The sequence below is a fragment of the Mustela nivalis genome (genome assembly GCF_964662115.1).
Source record: "Mustela nivalis genome assembly, chromosome: 6".
NCBI lineage: Eukaryota > Metazoa > Chordata > Mammalia > Carnivora > Mustelidae > Mustela > Mustela nivalis.
This window is the reverse complement of record NC_139025.1, coordinates 33033692-33049966: the sequence shown is the minus strand read 5'-3', so window position 1 is coordinate 33049966 and position 16275 is coordinate 33033692. Positions and strand designations below refer to the sequence as shown.

Sequence of the window (16275 nt, the reverse complement as noted above, 5' to 3'; positions counted from 1 at the left end):
GTACTGTTTTCAGAAGGGACGTTTCCTCCGAGTGACCAAGATGCCCACAGTTTTTCTGCATGATGGGAAGCCCCATCAAACTTTGGGAAACAATTGTGGTGTTAGTCGGTATAATGTTCCAGGAGAGAATCTGTATTTTATTCTTCCTTCAGGCTTCTAAACAATATAGTAAATTTTATATGAGGATTTTTAAAGGAAAGAATAGTTTCTTGACTGAATCAGATATCACAGTGTGGCAGTGAATCATAGGAATTTTCGGTGTTATGAACCATATTTTGAATAGGTAGGATTATATTAATTTGTGTTTTAAATGCATAATGAGATTGGAATGTTTTTGTTGGAGTTCAACGAATCTGTAAGAAGAGCGTTGTTCCTTTACAGATGAATCTTATTACACTTTCACCAATTTGGAAATAGAACTCTGACTTGGAGTTAATATGGAAGAAGCCACAGGCATCCCAGTTTCAGATTATTTCTGGTTTTATTTAGCACTAGCAATATCTTAGGCTGTGGACATAATCCTAATAATTGAAGCTTGATCAAATACGTTCAGATGCATCTTAATTCTCTGGTTAGCCTTCCATTATTTAGCTAACACCTCTCAGACCCAATTTACTCAGCACTTAGAAGGAACCAATTAGTGGTTTAAGTTCCAAAAGAAGCCTGTTTCCTCTTTTCTGTGTTTTGAATGACCTGTAGGTTTTGCCAGATATTTTGCCCCGCAGATGAAACTGATGAAAGTCAGAACTGGGGTTTTCCTACCTGTGCTTATCAGTCCTCCCTGAACCACAGTCTGTTCTTTCGAGAGCTCTAATAATTAATTTGGTCTCTTTCTTCTCCCTTCCCCCACCTTCTCCCTGTCTGTTCACAGGTTATCTTGACGAATCAAATTACTACGCATCTAAGCGGAGCTCTAGCTTCTCAGGCAGACCTGGTGTCTCCAGCTGATGATTTGTCCCTGTCTGAAGGTAAGGGATCTGTCCTAGAGGGGCAGAAACTTGACACTGACGTATAGCCCCACCGCCTCTCCTCTCTGCCTTTCTGCCCCCTGTGGCACTGGGAGACTGGGCTGAGGGGGCCCTCACCAGTGAACCCAGCCGGAGCCTGGTGATTCAGGCTTAGCCAACTTCTCCGGCATCTGATTTCTTGCATTTGGAGAGGCTCATGCCCTGTCTCTATAGGCCAGCTTCCTTTTTCATCGGAGTGCGTCACCCTCACAGACATCCGTAACCTCCACCTTGAAGACTGTTACACCTCCATACGTTGACTTTGGGTCCTTAGTATAAGGACAACTGCTAAGTGACTTGATTTTTGAGAGATGCTCACAGATTGCTTTACTGGTGTTCGCATAGGAGTTCAGCCTTTTGTCTGTGCTGAGTGCTTTTAGACTGGCTAAAAATGTACACCATTGTCATGTGCTGGAGATGTGACGTTCCTGACCAGCGTTACAGAAGGGTTAAGGGAAACTCTCTACGTTGGTAAATCAGCAAAATTTTCTCCACCCTCCCATGCTAGCAAAGGTCAGGCTGGCTATGGTTTACGGAGCTAGGGGAATTACACCACTGAGCCAGTGGGTGGTTTCTAGCTTTATTGAAAGTTCTTATGTGACATTTCTAAGTTCTGCTGGCTGTGGGTTGGATACACGTGCATAGCTGTGACAGAACCCTCTGCACTTCCATTTTCTGAGAAGCGTCCATGAGGGAGCAGATGGCATTTTGTAGGCTTGTAAGGCTCCTGACCGCCCAGGTGGTCTTCCGTGAATTGGCTGCAGTCTGTGGACTCAAAAATTGGAAGGGCCACAGCCCTGCTTCTTGGGGGTGTTTTTCAGAGTGAGAAACTACTTATTTATAAAAACTGTAAAATGCTCTGTGTCCCCTATTTCCACATTTAGTGTTATATGATCCCTCCCTATCATCACCTGGACTAAAAACCCAAATCATTTACTCTTCCTCCCTCCCTGAATTCCTCTCTTCTAGTCTTCTTGGTTCTTCTTTCCAAATGTATTCTTCCTCTGCCCCCTCTTCTTTATAATTAAAAAAACAAACAAACAAAAAAGTCTATGGATAATACAATTTTTTTTTTTTAAAGATTTTATTTATTTATTTGACAGAGAGAGATCACAGCACGCAGAGAGGCAGGCAGAGAGAGGGGAAGGGAAGGAAGCAGGCCCCTGCTGAACAGAGAGCCCGATGCGGGACTCGATCCCAGAACCCTGAGATCATGACCTGAGCCAAAGGCAGCGGCTTAACCCAGGCGCCCCAAATTTTTTTAAAATAGGCTCCGTGCCCAGTGTAGGGCTTGAACTCATGACTCTGAGATCAAGAGTGGCCTGCTCCACCAACAGAGCCAGCCAGGTACCTCTTCTTTGTGATTTGTATTGTAATCAGCTGACTTATTCAACTCACAGTTGGATTATTTCTATGACTTCCAAAATGGCCCTCCCAACTCCAGCCTCTACCATCTCCATTCTGCCACTACAAATGAAACTCTCCTAATCTGGCTTAGTTGTACATATCACTTTCCTACCCAGAAGTCTGGAAACTGTATCTGCCCATTTTCTGAGAATGGGCTAGACTCAATTTTAAAATAATCAGGAATTTGTGGTTTGTCAGCCTGAAATCAGCCAGGGTAGAAGTATTTACACCATGGGAATCTGCACATGCTAAAAATCAGGATTTCTGTGTTTTCGCTTTCTTTTCTTTTGTGTGGATTAGTTTCCCAAACACCACTAGATGTGGTGCTTCCTCACTCTCACAGTCTGCCCTGTCCTTCCCATTCCCCTTGGTTCTTGCCAGTGCCTTCCAGGAAGCTCCCACATCAAGCACGCTGACTTTGTGCCTGCCCCTCCCCATTCCTGCCCCTAGCCACTGCAGGGACAGCTTGTCCTATCTAGAATAGCATTTCCCTTTTTTACTTCTACCGCTTCCTCTCTTCCCAAATCCTCCGACTCAGTCAAAGTTTATTTAAAGACCACCTCTTCCCACAAAACCTCCTTGTTTGTTCCAGTCTGCACTGGTCTGGCTCCCTCTTCCTCCTCTGTGGTCCTTCTACCTGCTCTGCTTTATAGAGAAAAGGTCCAGGAAAATTAATTTAGCTTTTCATGGTTTCCTGACTAGATTGGCAGATTTTTTAAGCGCATGGGCTATCTTGGATTCTTTTTGTATCCTGAGTGACTAGCTAAGCTCTAGGCACGTAATAGGCAGTAAATAAATGCTAAATGGGTACCATGTAAATAGGAACCGTGAGATTCACATAAAGCACCTCATTAAAAATTGTAATTATTTCACACACACATACACACACATTTATTCAGGTTTGAGGAGGAAAAAAATATCTTGTTTCCTTATTTAAAAACCAAAAAGTAGCAGCATTTTGCTTTGTCTTGGCTTCCTGGTTTATCTCAAGCAAAGAAAGGGAACAGGACAGATACAGAGGTAATTGTTTGGGGGCTCTGTGTGACCGCTTCCAGAAAATGGTAAAGGTGTTCTCATGACAAGGGGAGACTTACCAGCTCATCTTTAGACAACTTTTTAAAATTATGAAATCCTAGGGAGAATGGAAACAATTGATTTTTCTAGATCTTTCCTTTGCATAGCTGAGCAGGTAAAGAGGCTATAGAAATATTTTTCCTGAAGTCTATAATGAAGTTCCTTACCAGTGAACTAAAATGGACAATTTTCTTAAAGCATTTATACCTATCCAAATACATTGCAATGGTTGTTAATAACACTGTGGTTAATAGGTATCAGTTACTTTGTTGTTTCCGGGATCCATTGTACCAACTTTGCTTTTGTGTTATTAGCCCTGTGGCCTTTGGGCCTCAAGATGGAAATACAAAATTGCCGAAGTCTTTTCTAGCTCTCCCGTCTGAAGATCAGGAGCATTCACTTGTTGACGGGGTCTTAAAATTCTGACTTATGGAGTGGGCAGAATGGCCTTGTATTTCCTAGACTACGCCTGATAGAAAGGGTCTATAGGAATCTTAGCACTGATACTTCAGCATCCCTAGAAGAGCTTCTTCCCCCCACATAACCATCTCCTCACTCTGCAAACCATTCTGGTCTCGTCGGTCTGTCTCTCGCGCTCTCTGCTGTCTCCCGCATGGACGTGTACACAAGAAGACGCATACGCAAACCAGTGAGAGTGAGAAACACAGGAGAGGTGAGCTCCAGGTCCACCCTGTCGTGTAATAGAGTTCAGCCGTAGAGCAGAGGGCATGGCTTCAACAGTGCTCCCTTGAAAACAGTTGTGGGGTGAGAACAAGCAGCCAAGAGCAGCCAACAATAAAATGATCTGAGTTGACCTAAGGGAAATACCCAGCAGGGGCCAATTCAGGGAGATGAAGTCCCTTCTGCTCTGATGCAGAGCCGGGAATATAAGTGACCTGGCCCAGCGGAGAGATCTCTTCCACCCCGGCGGATCCTGTACTATTAATATCTGCCAGCTGCAGGCCCAGAGCATCCCCCTGCTGAGATCAAAAGAGCCCCTATCTTAGCTGGAACAAGGTCATCTTCACAGAGCTGTAAAAGCCGAGCCCTGGCTGGCTGCAGGAACCTCTATGGGGGAGGAGAAGTCAGGAGATGGGGAGGTGCTCTCTCACGCTCCTTTAATCTCGGCTGACCAGCTGTTGCCCTCCCAGTGTCTGTAAAGTTGAGAGTTCTTTGTTTTTGTGTTGCTAGTTTTTTGGGTCCCCCCCCCTTATTAAGCTTACAGTTGGGTTGTTGCTTGGATGACGTAGACCATGTTCACTGCTTGGGTCCATGGTATGATTCCCTTCATTGGAGTTTCATTCCTCTGTTGGGTTATCCAACTCCCAGGTAGGAGAGCCAAAGAAGAGAAGAGTGGACCCCAGAGGTCAAGGACTTTCTCCACATCATTCCTGCCCTGTAGTTTTGTGCCCAGAGAAAGAATGAGGGCAAATTGAATTTTTTTCTATTTAACTGAAATAACTTCCCTTAGGTGCAGTGTGCTTGTCAGTTTTCAGCCTGCCTCTCACAAACATTATTTCATTCAGTGGGGGAGAATGGAATCTTCAAGACTTATGCAAACTGACCAAAATTCACTGCCCTGTGAACCTAAGGGCAGAAATCCAGATTTCTGGTTTTAGAATCTACATTGTTCTTGATCAGGCACTGTGAATCAAAGTATTTTCTTCTTTAGTTTTTTGTTTTGTTGACAGAAACTCAGGCAACTAGATTATTACAAAGTTGAGTGACTGATTATTGACTAGGTTACTGTGACTGTTCTGTGGCCAAGGACATGTTTCTTAGATGCCCTTGCCAATTCTTCCTGGTAGTCATCAAAAATACTAAGGATGACTGGATCTCTCTCCTAGGGAGTATCTCTGTTCCCCACAACGATCAGTAGAGAAAGGATCTAACAGTCCAGCTGGCCTACGACTCCATACCCTGTTCTGAAGTCACCTGGGATTTGGGCAGAAGGACTGGCTGGGCTCCTGTCCACACAAGCACAGTTGGTAGGTGAGGTTGACGTATGGCGACAGTGGCCCTGTGCAAGATTGAAGCTCTGCTCAACCCACACCATCGGCTTTCTCTCCTCTGATGATTTAATGGGATAGCAGTCACTTCAGTGTGGTGACGTGGCCCGTTTCAGGAGCCCCAGATGGCTTCATGGAAAGGAAGACATTGTTAGGCTGCCATCCTGGCATTTCCAGCATCTGGCATGTTAGTATCCTTTTATCTGCATTAATAGTTTTTGATAGATAATAGCACTCAAAAACTAAAACTTGAAAGTGCGTGGATGGGTAAAGGAAAGAACACAAGAGAAAAAGCAGTACTCATTAGAACCAAGAGTGCTTTCTAGTTTTAGTAGTAGAAGCCTTTCTGTTCCAGTTGAATTGATGGCTGATTTCATGTGCAAGAGAAAGTATTTTGGGATTCATACTCCTTAACAAACCATCCCTGCAAAAAGCTGGAGTCCATTTGAAAGATTATATGCCAGTGCATGGCTTGTGTCTCTTCTAAAATAAATTCAACAAGCAAGAGCAGCTCGGAATGGTTGGGGCGAATCAGGGACTCATGGTTGTGAAAGAAGCAGACTTCAAAGCATGGTATGAATTTTCAAGTTTTATTTCCACTCTTGCTTTCCAGCTGGATCTGCTCTGGATTTACTGCAGGATGTTTGAAAATGTGGCTCCCTGCTAATCTCAGACAGTTGCTATGATCAATGGTTTCTTTCATTTCCGATAAAAAACACTGGTGTTTCTGCTTAAATTGTGTGTACTTTCAGCTTTATTATTATAGTTGTAATTTATTGTCCAGCATTACCCAAATTTGTAATCCATTAACCACAGACTTTGGGGTGGGTTGGTCAAGTTAGCAGAGCTCTCTCCACACTTTAGCTCCGAGGCCCTTCCACAGCCCAATTTGAAACTAAAAATGTGCCTCGGTTTGGGTAGGACCATGTACAAATGAGTATGGGTGGGGCAGCTTTAAAAATCCACCTCTCAGGGGTATGGTACAGGTTGGCTCTAATTACTGCTTTGAAAACATAAACCACATGACAATGAGGTTAATGTTAATGACTATGATCAGCATTGCCGACCTTAACATTTTTATAGTCTTTTGAAATGTCCTAAAATGACAAATCACTTAAACCTCCTCAAGCAAATGAAGCATGAAGGAGAGAAGGGGACTGCTCAAAGGCCACACAATAAGTGAGAAGTGGTGATACCAGGAACAGAAGTTAGAGTCCCTCCTGAAAATTCCTAGATTTGGCTACAGCTGCCTCTTGGGAGTTTTGGATAAAAATGTTTAAGTGTCCTGGTGACCTTTCGATTTCTGATTCCAAAGTCACAGATATATACCAACACACAACCTCACATCCTTCCATTCACAAGGGACACGCACCTACCCATACTCCACCCTCCCTAGTATTCAAGAATCCATGGCACTTAGCTGGGTGTATTTTACTTCCAGCAACTCTTCAGATGCCATGGAAGGCCTAATTTATAGAAAAGGATTAAAAGCACCCATACCCTGTGTTTTTAGGTAAAGAAAGTCTACTTACTATTATGTGAGGTCGGGGCAGCTAGAGTTGAGAGAGGGTGGACAGAGCCTACAAAGTTCTGACGAGCTGTAAATCTCAAAAGGGAGAGGAACTTGTTGAACATGTCCAGCAGGGAGACCAGGGGGTAACAGGATCAAGACAGAGGGACCAACAGGAGAAAGGGAACATTGAAGTCAGCCACCAGGAAGTATTTCTTGGTCAGGAGCTCTGTTTTGCTAGCAGTAGTCTGCCAAAGAGAGACACATTTGAAGCATGAGGTACATTACGATCAAATGAGATGAGAGAGAGTTTTCTTGGGGTGCAGTCTTTGAGGTGGTTCGTGGGAGGGCTGGACTAGATGTTTTGAAAGTATTTTCCTCTTACCCTCAGACTTCTTCACTACTTAGGATTTGCTGGCTAATTTCCCAGATCTGCACATGTTCCCATTAACATTTCAGTGTCATGAAGGCAGAAGGGACGAGAACACCAAAGCCAGTTTTGTCAATTGTCTCAACTACAGAGATGACGGGGCCAAAAGCCCAAGAATGGGATGCCAAGAGGGGGTGTGATCCCACAGGGCTTCACGTTGGAAGGATTTTCTGAGACAAGATCCGTGTTTACCATCATCAAAGAGAATTCAGTACCAAATATGAGAGGCCTCTAGGTCAGAGATCATAGAGGAGGGATGAATAGCTGGTTTCTAGGAGTGGTGCCCAGAGAATAACTTGGTTTGCATTGTAATGTAGCATTTAAAACTTTGAGAATGCATTTGTAATGTTTACTAGGATTTGGGGAGGATTATAAGAAGGTCTGGCAAGGTGGTCTAGCCCAAGGACAGTCCCGCTGAGCTCTGACCTAGGCTCAGATCTCTCTGAGGGCTTTGCTTTTCCTCATTTTTCTGATAAGCCACTAAATAAATTCTAGTTGGATTAAGCTGCATTTCATTCAGTCATACTGACATTTCCTATGCAATAGCTGCATTCCTGCATATATTAGCATAGTTTTAGAGCTATGGCCCCTCCAAAAAAAACTTTTTGGCTAGATGAAGAGACTTTCAAGTGCCTTCCAGCCGATGATTTTATGAGTTGTGGAGCCCCTACTATATGCACTATGTTAATGTTACAGGAAATTCAGAAATGAGCAAGATATGGTCCTTGCCCACAAGATATTTACAGTGTAGATTGAGAAAAGTTTAAAGGCGAGTATTATTAGGTAGAATATGGGTGGTGCTTTCAGACGAGAAAGTATGCACCAGAGATTCCAGGATTTAGGAAGAGGAGGGAGCACATCTCTTTCAGCAGAGGGGAAACTGAAGGGTCCTGGGAGGAAAATGTAAGGGACAGCCCTTGAGGGATAGGTAGGATTTCAACAGGCAAAGAAGAGTAGTGATCAGGAAATGCTGTGAACTAAGGCAGTAAGTTCAAAATGGGCCATGTCCCGCCCTTATCTTTTGTCCTCCTCCCCCCACCATCTGTTCTAGCCTCAAAGCCCACTCTCCTGTTTTTCAAATTCACCAAAGTGTTTCTGCCTCTGGGCTTTTCCATTTGTTATTCCTACTGACTGGAGCTCTTGTCCAGATCTCTCCTTGGGCTCCTCCCTCACTATGTTCAGTCTTGCTCAAGTGTCATCTCAGAGGCGTCTTCCTTCGCCTCTCTATCTAAGATGGGGCCCCTACCCCCATCCCATCCTCTTCTACCCCCAAGCATGCTTTATTTTTCTTCATTGCCCTTATCACTACCTGACCTCATATTATAAATTTGTCTGTGCATTCACTATCTGCCTCCTTTGCTTTCATATAATTTCCTCAAAGGGAGGGACTTTGTTTAGATCACTCTTGTGTTCTGTAGTTTCTGGAGAGTACCCGATAAATATGGAATCTGTGCTGTAGGAAAATGCAGGATATGCTGGGAAGAGGGCAAAGGAGCCTAATTTGCCTGGGGCGGTCACTTATAATAAACATAGAAGTAGATTGGGACCAGACTTGGAATGCCAGAATGAATTTAGATTTTATGCTGAAATGATCGTAACTATATGCTCTCAATACTATCTAGATGAGATGTGTAGGATGGTTTAGAGATAGGGAGATTGGAAGTAGGGAGACAATGAACTCATTCATATAGGGAAATGGGGGCACTCAGTATGTACCAGGAACTGTACTTAGTGCTAAGAATACAGAGATGGAAGAATGGCATTCTAGATAGAGGATATATCATTATCAAAGATATGATGGAAAAAGCATGGTCATTTGAAGAAATGCAGTAATTCCTATGGCTGGGAGCGTAGGAGTGATGTTAGAGAAATGCAAGTGATGAGACTTGAGAAATACGCAGTGGATCGTGGACATCTGGCATGCCACATTAGGGAGTTTATGATTTTTCCCAAAGCCCCTGTGAGAAGAATGTGAGGATAATCCATTGGCAACACGTCATTTCCTTGATCAACATGATTGATGAGGCTTATTTGACTGGCGAGGAATGTTTCTTTCCTCCCTTACAGTTCCATGTGCATCCCTTCCAAAGCCACATGCTCAGTCAAAGAAGATGGATGATCTCCCTAGATAGAAAAGGGCTGTTCTTTAGTCAAGGATATGGAGTGGTTGTGTTTCCACACCAGAACCTTTATTCCAGTGGTTCTCAAACTTCAGCATTCATCAGAACCACGGGTGGGGATGGGGGGTAGAAGGGGTGGGTATTAACCTATAGATTGTGGGGCTCCCTCTCTAAGAGTTTCATTCAGTTGGGGGAGGGGCCAGATAATTTGCATTTCTAACAGATTCTCTGGAGTTGTTGTTACCGCTGGTCTAGGGATCATACTTGGAGAACCACTCTTCCTTCAGTAAATCTCTTATCTGTGTAAAGCACCAAGAATATCAAGATTAAAGTATCTCCATCTGAGCTCTCAAGGAGACTATCTTAAGACTGGAGATTAGGCATGTTGGAAGGACTCATGGTAGCCATATGCCTTTTTTGGGTCACCAGGCTTTGTCTCAGGTCTGTGACTGTGTAGTTACTAGACTATTCAGGGCCCTTTTGGTAGCAAGAAACAGAAACCCAGTCAAGTTTGCTTACAAAGAGTTAGGACTTTTAATAACAGTAGCTAACAGTATGTACCACATATTGTATGTCTGGCTTGTGCATCCATTGTTGCATTTAAGCCTTACAGCAACCCTCTGAGGTGGATGGTAATCATTATCCTATTTTATAGATAAACTGAGGCTTAGAAAGCAACACAATTACTGACAGAGCCAGGATTCCAACTCAGAAGTCTGGCTCAAGAACTTATATTTTTAAGGATACATGGCTTGTATCCCCAAGGATACATGGCTACATGCAAATAGGAACTAAATATGGCCTGATTACACAGGAATTGGAAACAGGTAGTTCTCTTCATTTTTCTCATCTCTGCCTCAGGTTTCCAACGCACTGGCCCTTGACCTTATGATCTGATTGGTCCAGTTTACCTTTTTACACCTGGTAATTCTGCGGATGAGTGGTCCTTTAGTCCTGTCACCCATGGCCAAGAAGTCATATGAATGTGGCGAGTACACCTGTCTTTTCAGTGAGTGTATGGATAAGGGGCACCCTTCTCTTACAACAGGTTATGGATGAAGGGCAGATTTCCCCACCCCAACATCGAGTTAAAGAACTTTGTCCAACTAAGCAGTTTGCTTATAAACCCAGAGGTGTGTGTACCTCTGTCAATCCCATCAGTCACATCCATTCTCAGAATCCTTTCCTTCTTGATCAACTTTTGGTATTACTTACCTATTGCTTGTCTATGCCTTTGTGCTAATACACAGCCTAAACACACACACACACACACACACCAAAAAAAAAAGAAAAAGAAAAAAGAAAGAGAAAAAGAAAAAAAAGAAAACCCAAAAAACAAAAAATCCCAATAACATTTGAAAATATGTTTTTCCAGTCCCAGATAACCATCTGATTCCTCCTTAATTTTCTTTATATCTACACTCAACCCTAGAATTTTTTTTTTCAGGGATGAGAGAGGTCTCTTCTATTTATCTGGAATCTACAGCCTATTTGAAATCATATTATCTGATGAGACATGAGGCCTAATCTTGCCTGTGTACAAGTCATCTCCTACTCAGGAACATGTGACCAGCACATCAGTGCAGACTATATCCTGTGCTTGACCATCATTTACCACACTGCTTAAGACAAGATAAGCCAGAGAAGCCAAGATGGCAGCTGGGTAATAGAAGAATGTTCAGTGGAACATCCTTTCCACCATTTATGATATGCTGGAACAGAATTACTTCAGGAGGGGGTCTGAGTTTTATGGGTTAAATGCAAGTGTGTGTGGGGGGAGGGGTTTCTGTGTTTTAACAGAAGACAGTGAGGTCTTTTTGGGTTCTGATATTGATTTTCTTAACCATGTTTCTAAACTAATAGACCCACACAAGCAGCTAAGAGAGTATTACTTCTAGTCATAGAGGATGGATGGTACCCCAGCGGGCTGAGAATAAGGAGACAAACTTATGTTTTTAAATACAATATATGGATAAATGAGGCCGGAAGCAAAATAAGTTGCTTCTAAGTTAAGTGACAAAGAGAACCTACCCCCACGAAAGCTATAGGCCAGAGACAGAATCAGTCATTGAAATCTTTAAAGGTAGAGCCCAGGAAATAAAGGTCAATGAATAAGTGGCTGCTAGAGCTGAAGGGGTAAATCCAAGGCCCAACCAGAAAGATCCTCCTGACTCCTAAAGCGACCAGCCTGGAACCAAGGAAAATAGCTTGTGTTATCTTGTGTTCATTAGAAGGTAAACTGCCCCAGGATAAGAGCCTTTGTCTCTTTTGTTCACTACTGGAGCATCAGAGCCTACAGTAATGCCTGGTATAGTAGTTACTCAATAAATACTTGATGACTGATTGAGGCGCCTACAGCTGCAAAGTGAGAGCAATCAAAGAATTACTTAAAGCTTTAGATATGTATTTACCTTAAAGAAGCATGAAACCACTATTGTGATTTTTCTCACCGGACATAATCATATATGTTCTAAAATTCCTCCAAAGTGCAGTCAGCTTTAACTGTGTACCTGCACTGAGTGTGCATGATAAATACATTGGGCAGTGCAGGGAAAGTGTCAGAAGGGAAAGAACTGGAAGCCCAATAACTCTGCCTTTGAAGGCGAACTCTCTCCCATTTACAGCAGTGTGGTAATGGAAACCGTTGAGTCTGATATACAGTATGGATATTTCTGAGGGGCTTACTATCTACTGGGTCCTGTGCTCAGCAGGTGCTAAGGGTACAGAAGCAGAAGTTACAGTCCCTGCTTTTTCCTAAGCTCGCAGTCAGGTGGGAGGAAGTGTGATGGACGAGTAAACGAAGTGTGCTCTGATGGCCGTGGGTGGAGGATACTGCTGGGTGGCATACCGGCGGGGGTCCTGGTTTGGGAATGAGAGTTCTCCAGGAAGGCTTTCCAGGGAGGAGACCCTTGAGCTGTATCTTGAAGGATCCATAGCGGATTCCAAGAGAAGAAAGAGGATGGGAAGGTGCTCCTGGCCTTGAGAAAAGCCCATGTAAAGGGCTAGAGTGTGGCATACTCTAAGCTGCCACAGGAGCCCTGTGGGAGGGGTGCTGTGGCTGGCAGGCAAGAGGTCGTCTGTCAAGATAGGCAGGGGTGGGTTGTGAAAGATGCTTCTCATCATATTGGCCACTTTGAATTCTTTATTGGGGGGGGCGTGGGGAGCCACTGAAACAGGCCAGAGACAGGAAGATTTTGTGGTTCCAAGAGATTTCGCAGGGAGTGATGTACAGGTTAGAGGAAATGGGGGTGAAACTAGAGAAATAGGATTTTGATCTCTTTGAGGGGAATTACTTTTGGGTGGGAATAGCTTTAGATTTCTCAAGGTAATGGGAACTTTATAATAAGCTTTAATTAACTATTTTGAAGTCTGGGTGGCCAGGTGTGGCTTTGGTTTCCCAGTCATCAGCCGGGGGAGGGGGGGATTTCTTGGTGCACTCGGGCGCCTGAGTAGCATCAGGTGAGCTCTCCCTCTATCAGGGCACCTTATAGGTAGACACGCTTATCTGTCATGTTTTGCTAGGTGGTGAGAGAAAATAGCCAATGGTTTAAATGGCCCTATGGAAATTAGTTATCTGTTTTGTGTTCCTTTTTCTAGCAAGAGTAAGGAGCATCCATTATGTGTCAGACATTGTACTGAGCATGAAAATTCCCAACAGCTTTGTGGGGTTCATTTGTTACCTCCACTTCAGAAACAAAGAAACTGAAACATGGAACATTTACATAAGCTGCTGATGGCCAGCTAACTAGTGATTAGCTGGAATTCAAACCCAGAGAGTCTGATTTGGGGTCTGTGCCCTTGATCAGTACATTATACTCAGTTCTTCTTCTTCTTCTTCTTCTTCTTCTTCTTCTTCTTCTTCTTCTTCTTCTTCTTCTTCTTCTTCTTCTTCTTCTTCTTCTTCCTTCTTCTTCTTCTTCTTCTTCTTCTTCTTCTTCTTCTTCTTCTTCTTCTTCTTCTTCTCCTTCTCCTCCTTCTCCTCCTTCTCCTCCTTCTCCTCCTTCTCCTCCTTCTCCTCCTTCTCCTCCTTCTCCTCCTTCTCCTCCTTCTCCTCCTCCTTCTCCTCCTTCTCCTCCTCCTTCTCCTCCTTCTCCTCCTCCTCCTTCTCCTTCTCCCTCTTCTTCATTTCATTTATTTATTTGTCAGAGACAGAGAGAGAGAGTAGTAAAGCAGGGGGAACAGCAGGCAGAGGCAGAAGCAAGCTCCCTGCTGAGCAAGGAGCCGGATTCAGGACTCCATCCCAGAGCCCTGAGATCATGACCGACTGAGCCACCCAGGTGTCTCACATCATACTCAATTCTACAAGATGATCATACCGCTGCCTCACTGAGCTTCTGGTCACGGATTTCTGCCTGCCATTGCCAGAGTAGAGAGGGTCCCATGCTAAGTGATATGATAATTGTGGCCATTTCTTTGTAGGCACCCCGAAGTCTCTTTACAGACATGAGAGAATAGGTGTTTTTAAACAGCAGACAAGCCCCTGCCTTCGGAATGAGGAGACCTGTGTTCAAGGGCCAGCTCTGCCACAAACCATCTGTGTTACTTTGAGCAAGTCACTTAACTCCTCTGGGCCTGGGCTCCCTCACCCGGATGTGTAGGATGTAGCAGTGGTTGATGTCTTGCAAAGCTGGCTTCTTCAAAGGGTAACTGATACTTTCTTTTTCAAGTTTCAGACAAGCTTCTCTGTTTCTTCTTTAAAGATGAACAAAGCAAAACCCTAGGCTGGACTAAACCCTCTGTGTACATTTTGGCACATCCCTTCGTCACTGTTATTATTACACTGGTTATGTAGAGCAGCAGTCTTCACATTTTTTTGAATCCACAAACCAATCGTCTTTAAGCACACTGCCCAAAATATGAAAAACTGCTCTGTAAAATATAGAACTACTATGCCATTAGGTTATATAAAACACACCAGAAATAGAGGTTTTTAAAAAAAAATGCAATGGATTCTAATACTTTCATCCCACATCACGGTGAGTCATCATAGGTATGCCTGCCACTGATGTCACGGGGACAGTTCAAATTTCTCCCTTCCTTGTTTTCATTGCAAAGCTCTCCACTGTCCCGAAAAGAAGGAGACTGAGCCCCAAACTTGAGCATCGCCTCCATTCTTTCAATTGTTCGTTCATTCACGGATGAAGCATCTATTATGTAAAAAGCTTGCCAGGAGCTCAAGGGCCACAAGAACAGTATCAGTCTTGGCCTCTGCCCTCCAGAACCCAAAGGCTAATTCTAATTTTTGTCAGCCTTATCTCGGAATCCTAGAATTCCTGCATACTGTAATGAAGCCAAACCTACATCTAAATGGGTTGTACGTGTTGCACTACAATGGAGAGGACGGGAAAAGATAAGAAAAGAAAGAAAGGCCAGCATGTGAGGTCCACACACACTAGACAGTGAAAGTCCCACTGACCGTGGCACTTAATGAATTGCCAGGATGAGGGCGGCAGATTTTATTTTATTTTATTTTTTTTAAAGATTTTATTTATTTATTTGACAGAGAGAGATCACAAGTAGACAGAGAGGCAGGCAGAGAGAAAGAGGGAAGCAGGCCCCCTGCTAAGCAGAGAGCCCGATGCGGGACTTGATCCCAGGCCCCTGAGATCATGACCTGAGCCAAAGGCAGTGGCTTAACCCACTGAGCCACCCAGGCACCCCCAGGTGGCAGATTTTAAATGTCTGGGGCACTCGTGGAAAGGAGAGACCATCACGATCTTTCGGTGGTGTGGGTCACCATCTTAGGAGAGTAGAACACAAGGAAGATGGACTCCCTGACCTGTCTGTCCTGAATCACAGTGTATGTAGGGCCCTGTGTATCAGCCCGCGGACAGCCTCCATTGCTCATAAAGGTACAGGCGGCACATTGGCCATGTATTTCGCTGAGAACTCACCAGGCTGGCCAAGGTAGCTCTGTGTAGCTTAGCACCTGTGGTGGGGGACTGTTTTTCTTGGCCAGCTATTTCATGAGCACCAAATCAGATAAACTGCGCTTGGTTCCTATGCTCACTCCAGACACAAACAATTAAGCACATCCTGCTGGAACAGTCATGTTAGGGAACCTGGCTTTCCTGTGCTGATCATCTAGTTTTCCTGCCCCTCAGGGTCAGAGTTTGGAGAAGTGGTTGAGGCAACCTTGAGTACCTGGTTGAGCTGTTAACCCTTAAAAGGGGTTTAGCTGTTCACCAGATATATTTGAAAATGGTTTGCAGCCAAAGCCTTACCATGTGTGGCAGTTTTCAATAATTACCAAAATCATGCTTTCATTAATTTTACCATCTATTCCGGGCTGGCTTAGAGAAGTTGGAGATTGCAACTGATGGATCCTTTTCTGGTTTTGTAACCAAGCTGCACTCTTAGGTTGAGCTAGTCACCTCACAAGTCTTCATTTATTCATCAGTGAACTGGGGTAAAGTTGCCCATGCCTTGGTGAAATTCACAAAGAAAAACTTCATTTAGTTGGATTTCAAATTTTGTGAGAAATCACTTTCCTTCACAAGGATGCACGGGTCAGCTGAGACTAGCATGACTGATTCTAGAAGCAGCCCGAGCTGAACAGCACTCTGAAGGAGTCATCAAGATGGGTACACATGACCCAGCCTGACCTTTGCCCAACTAGCATCAGGAACCACGGCGGGCATGGAAGAACTAGGATCTTGATATTTTGCCCTACAGATAAACATTCTTGCAATTCTAAGTGCAGGTGGAATTTGTGATA

At 43.9% G+C, this 16275-nt stretch overlaps 1 protein-coding gene across 3 annotated transcripts in view; it reads left to right on the top strand.

The window, feature by feature from the left end:
• RAD51B (RAD51 paralog B) overlaps positions 1 to 16275 on the top strand; it is a 681452-nt gene that overhangs the window by 411788 nt on the left and 253389 nt on the right. For all 3 annotated transcript variants that reach the window (XM_082734027.1, XM_082734033.1, XM_082734032.1), the window contains exon 8: positions 872 to 968. In XM_082734027.1, the coding sequence (XP_082590153.1) occupies positions 872 to 968 (97 nt within the window). The remainder of the gene's footprint in view (positions 1 to 871; positions 969 to 16275) is intronic.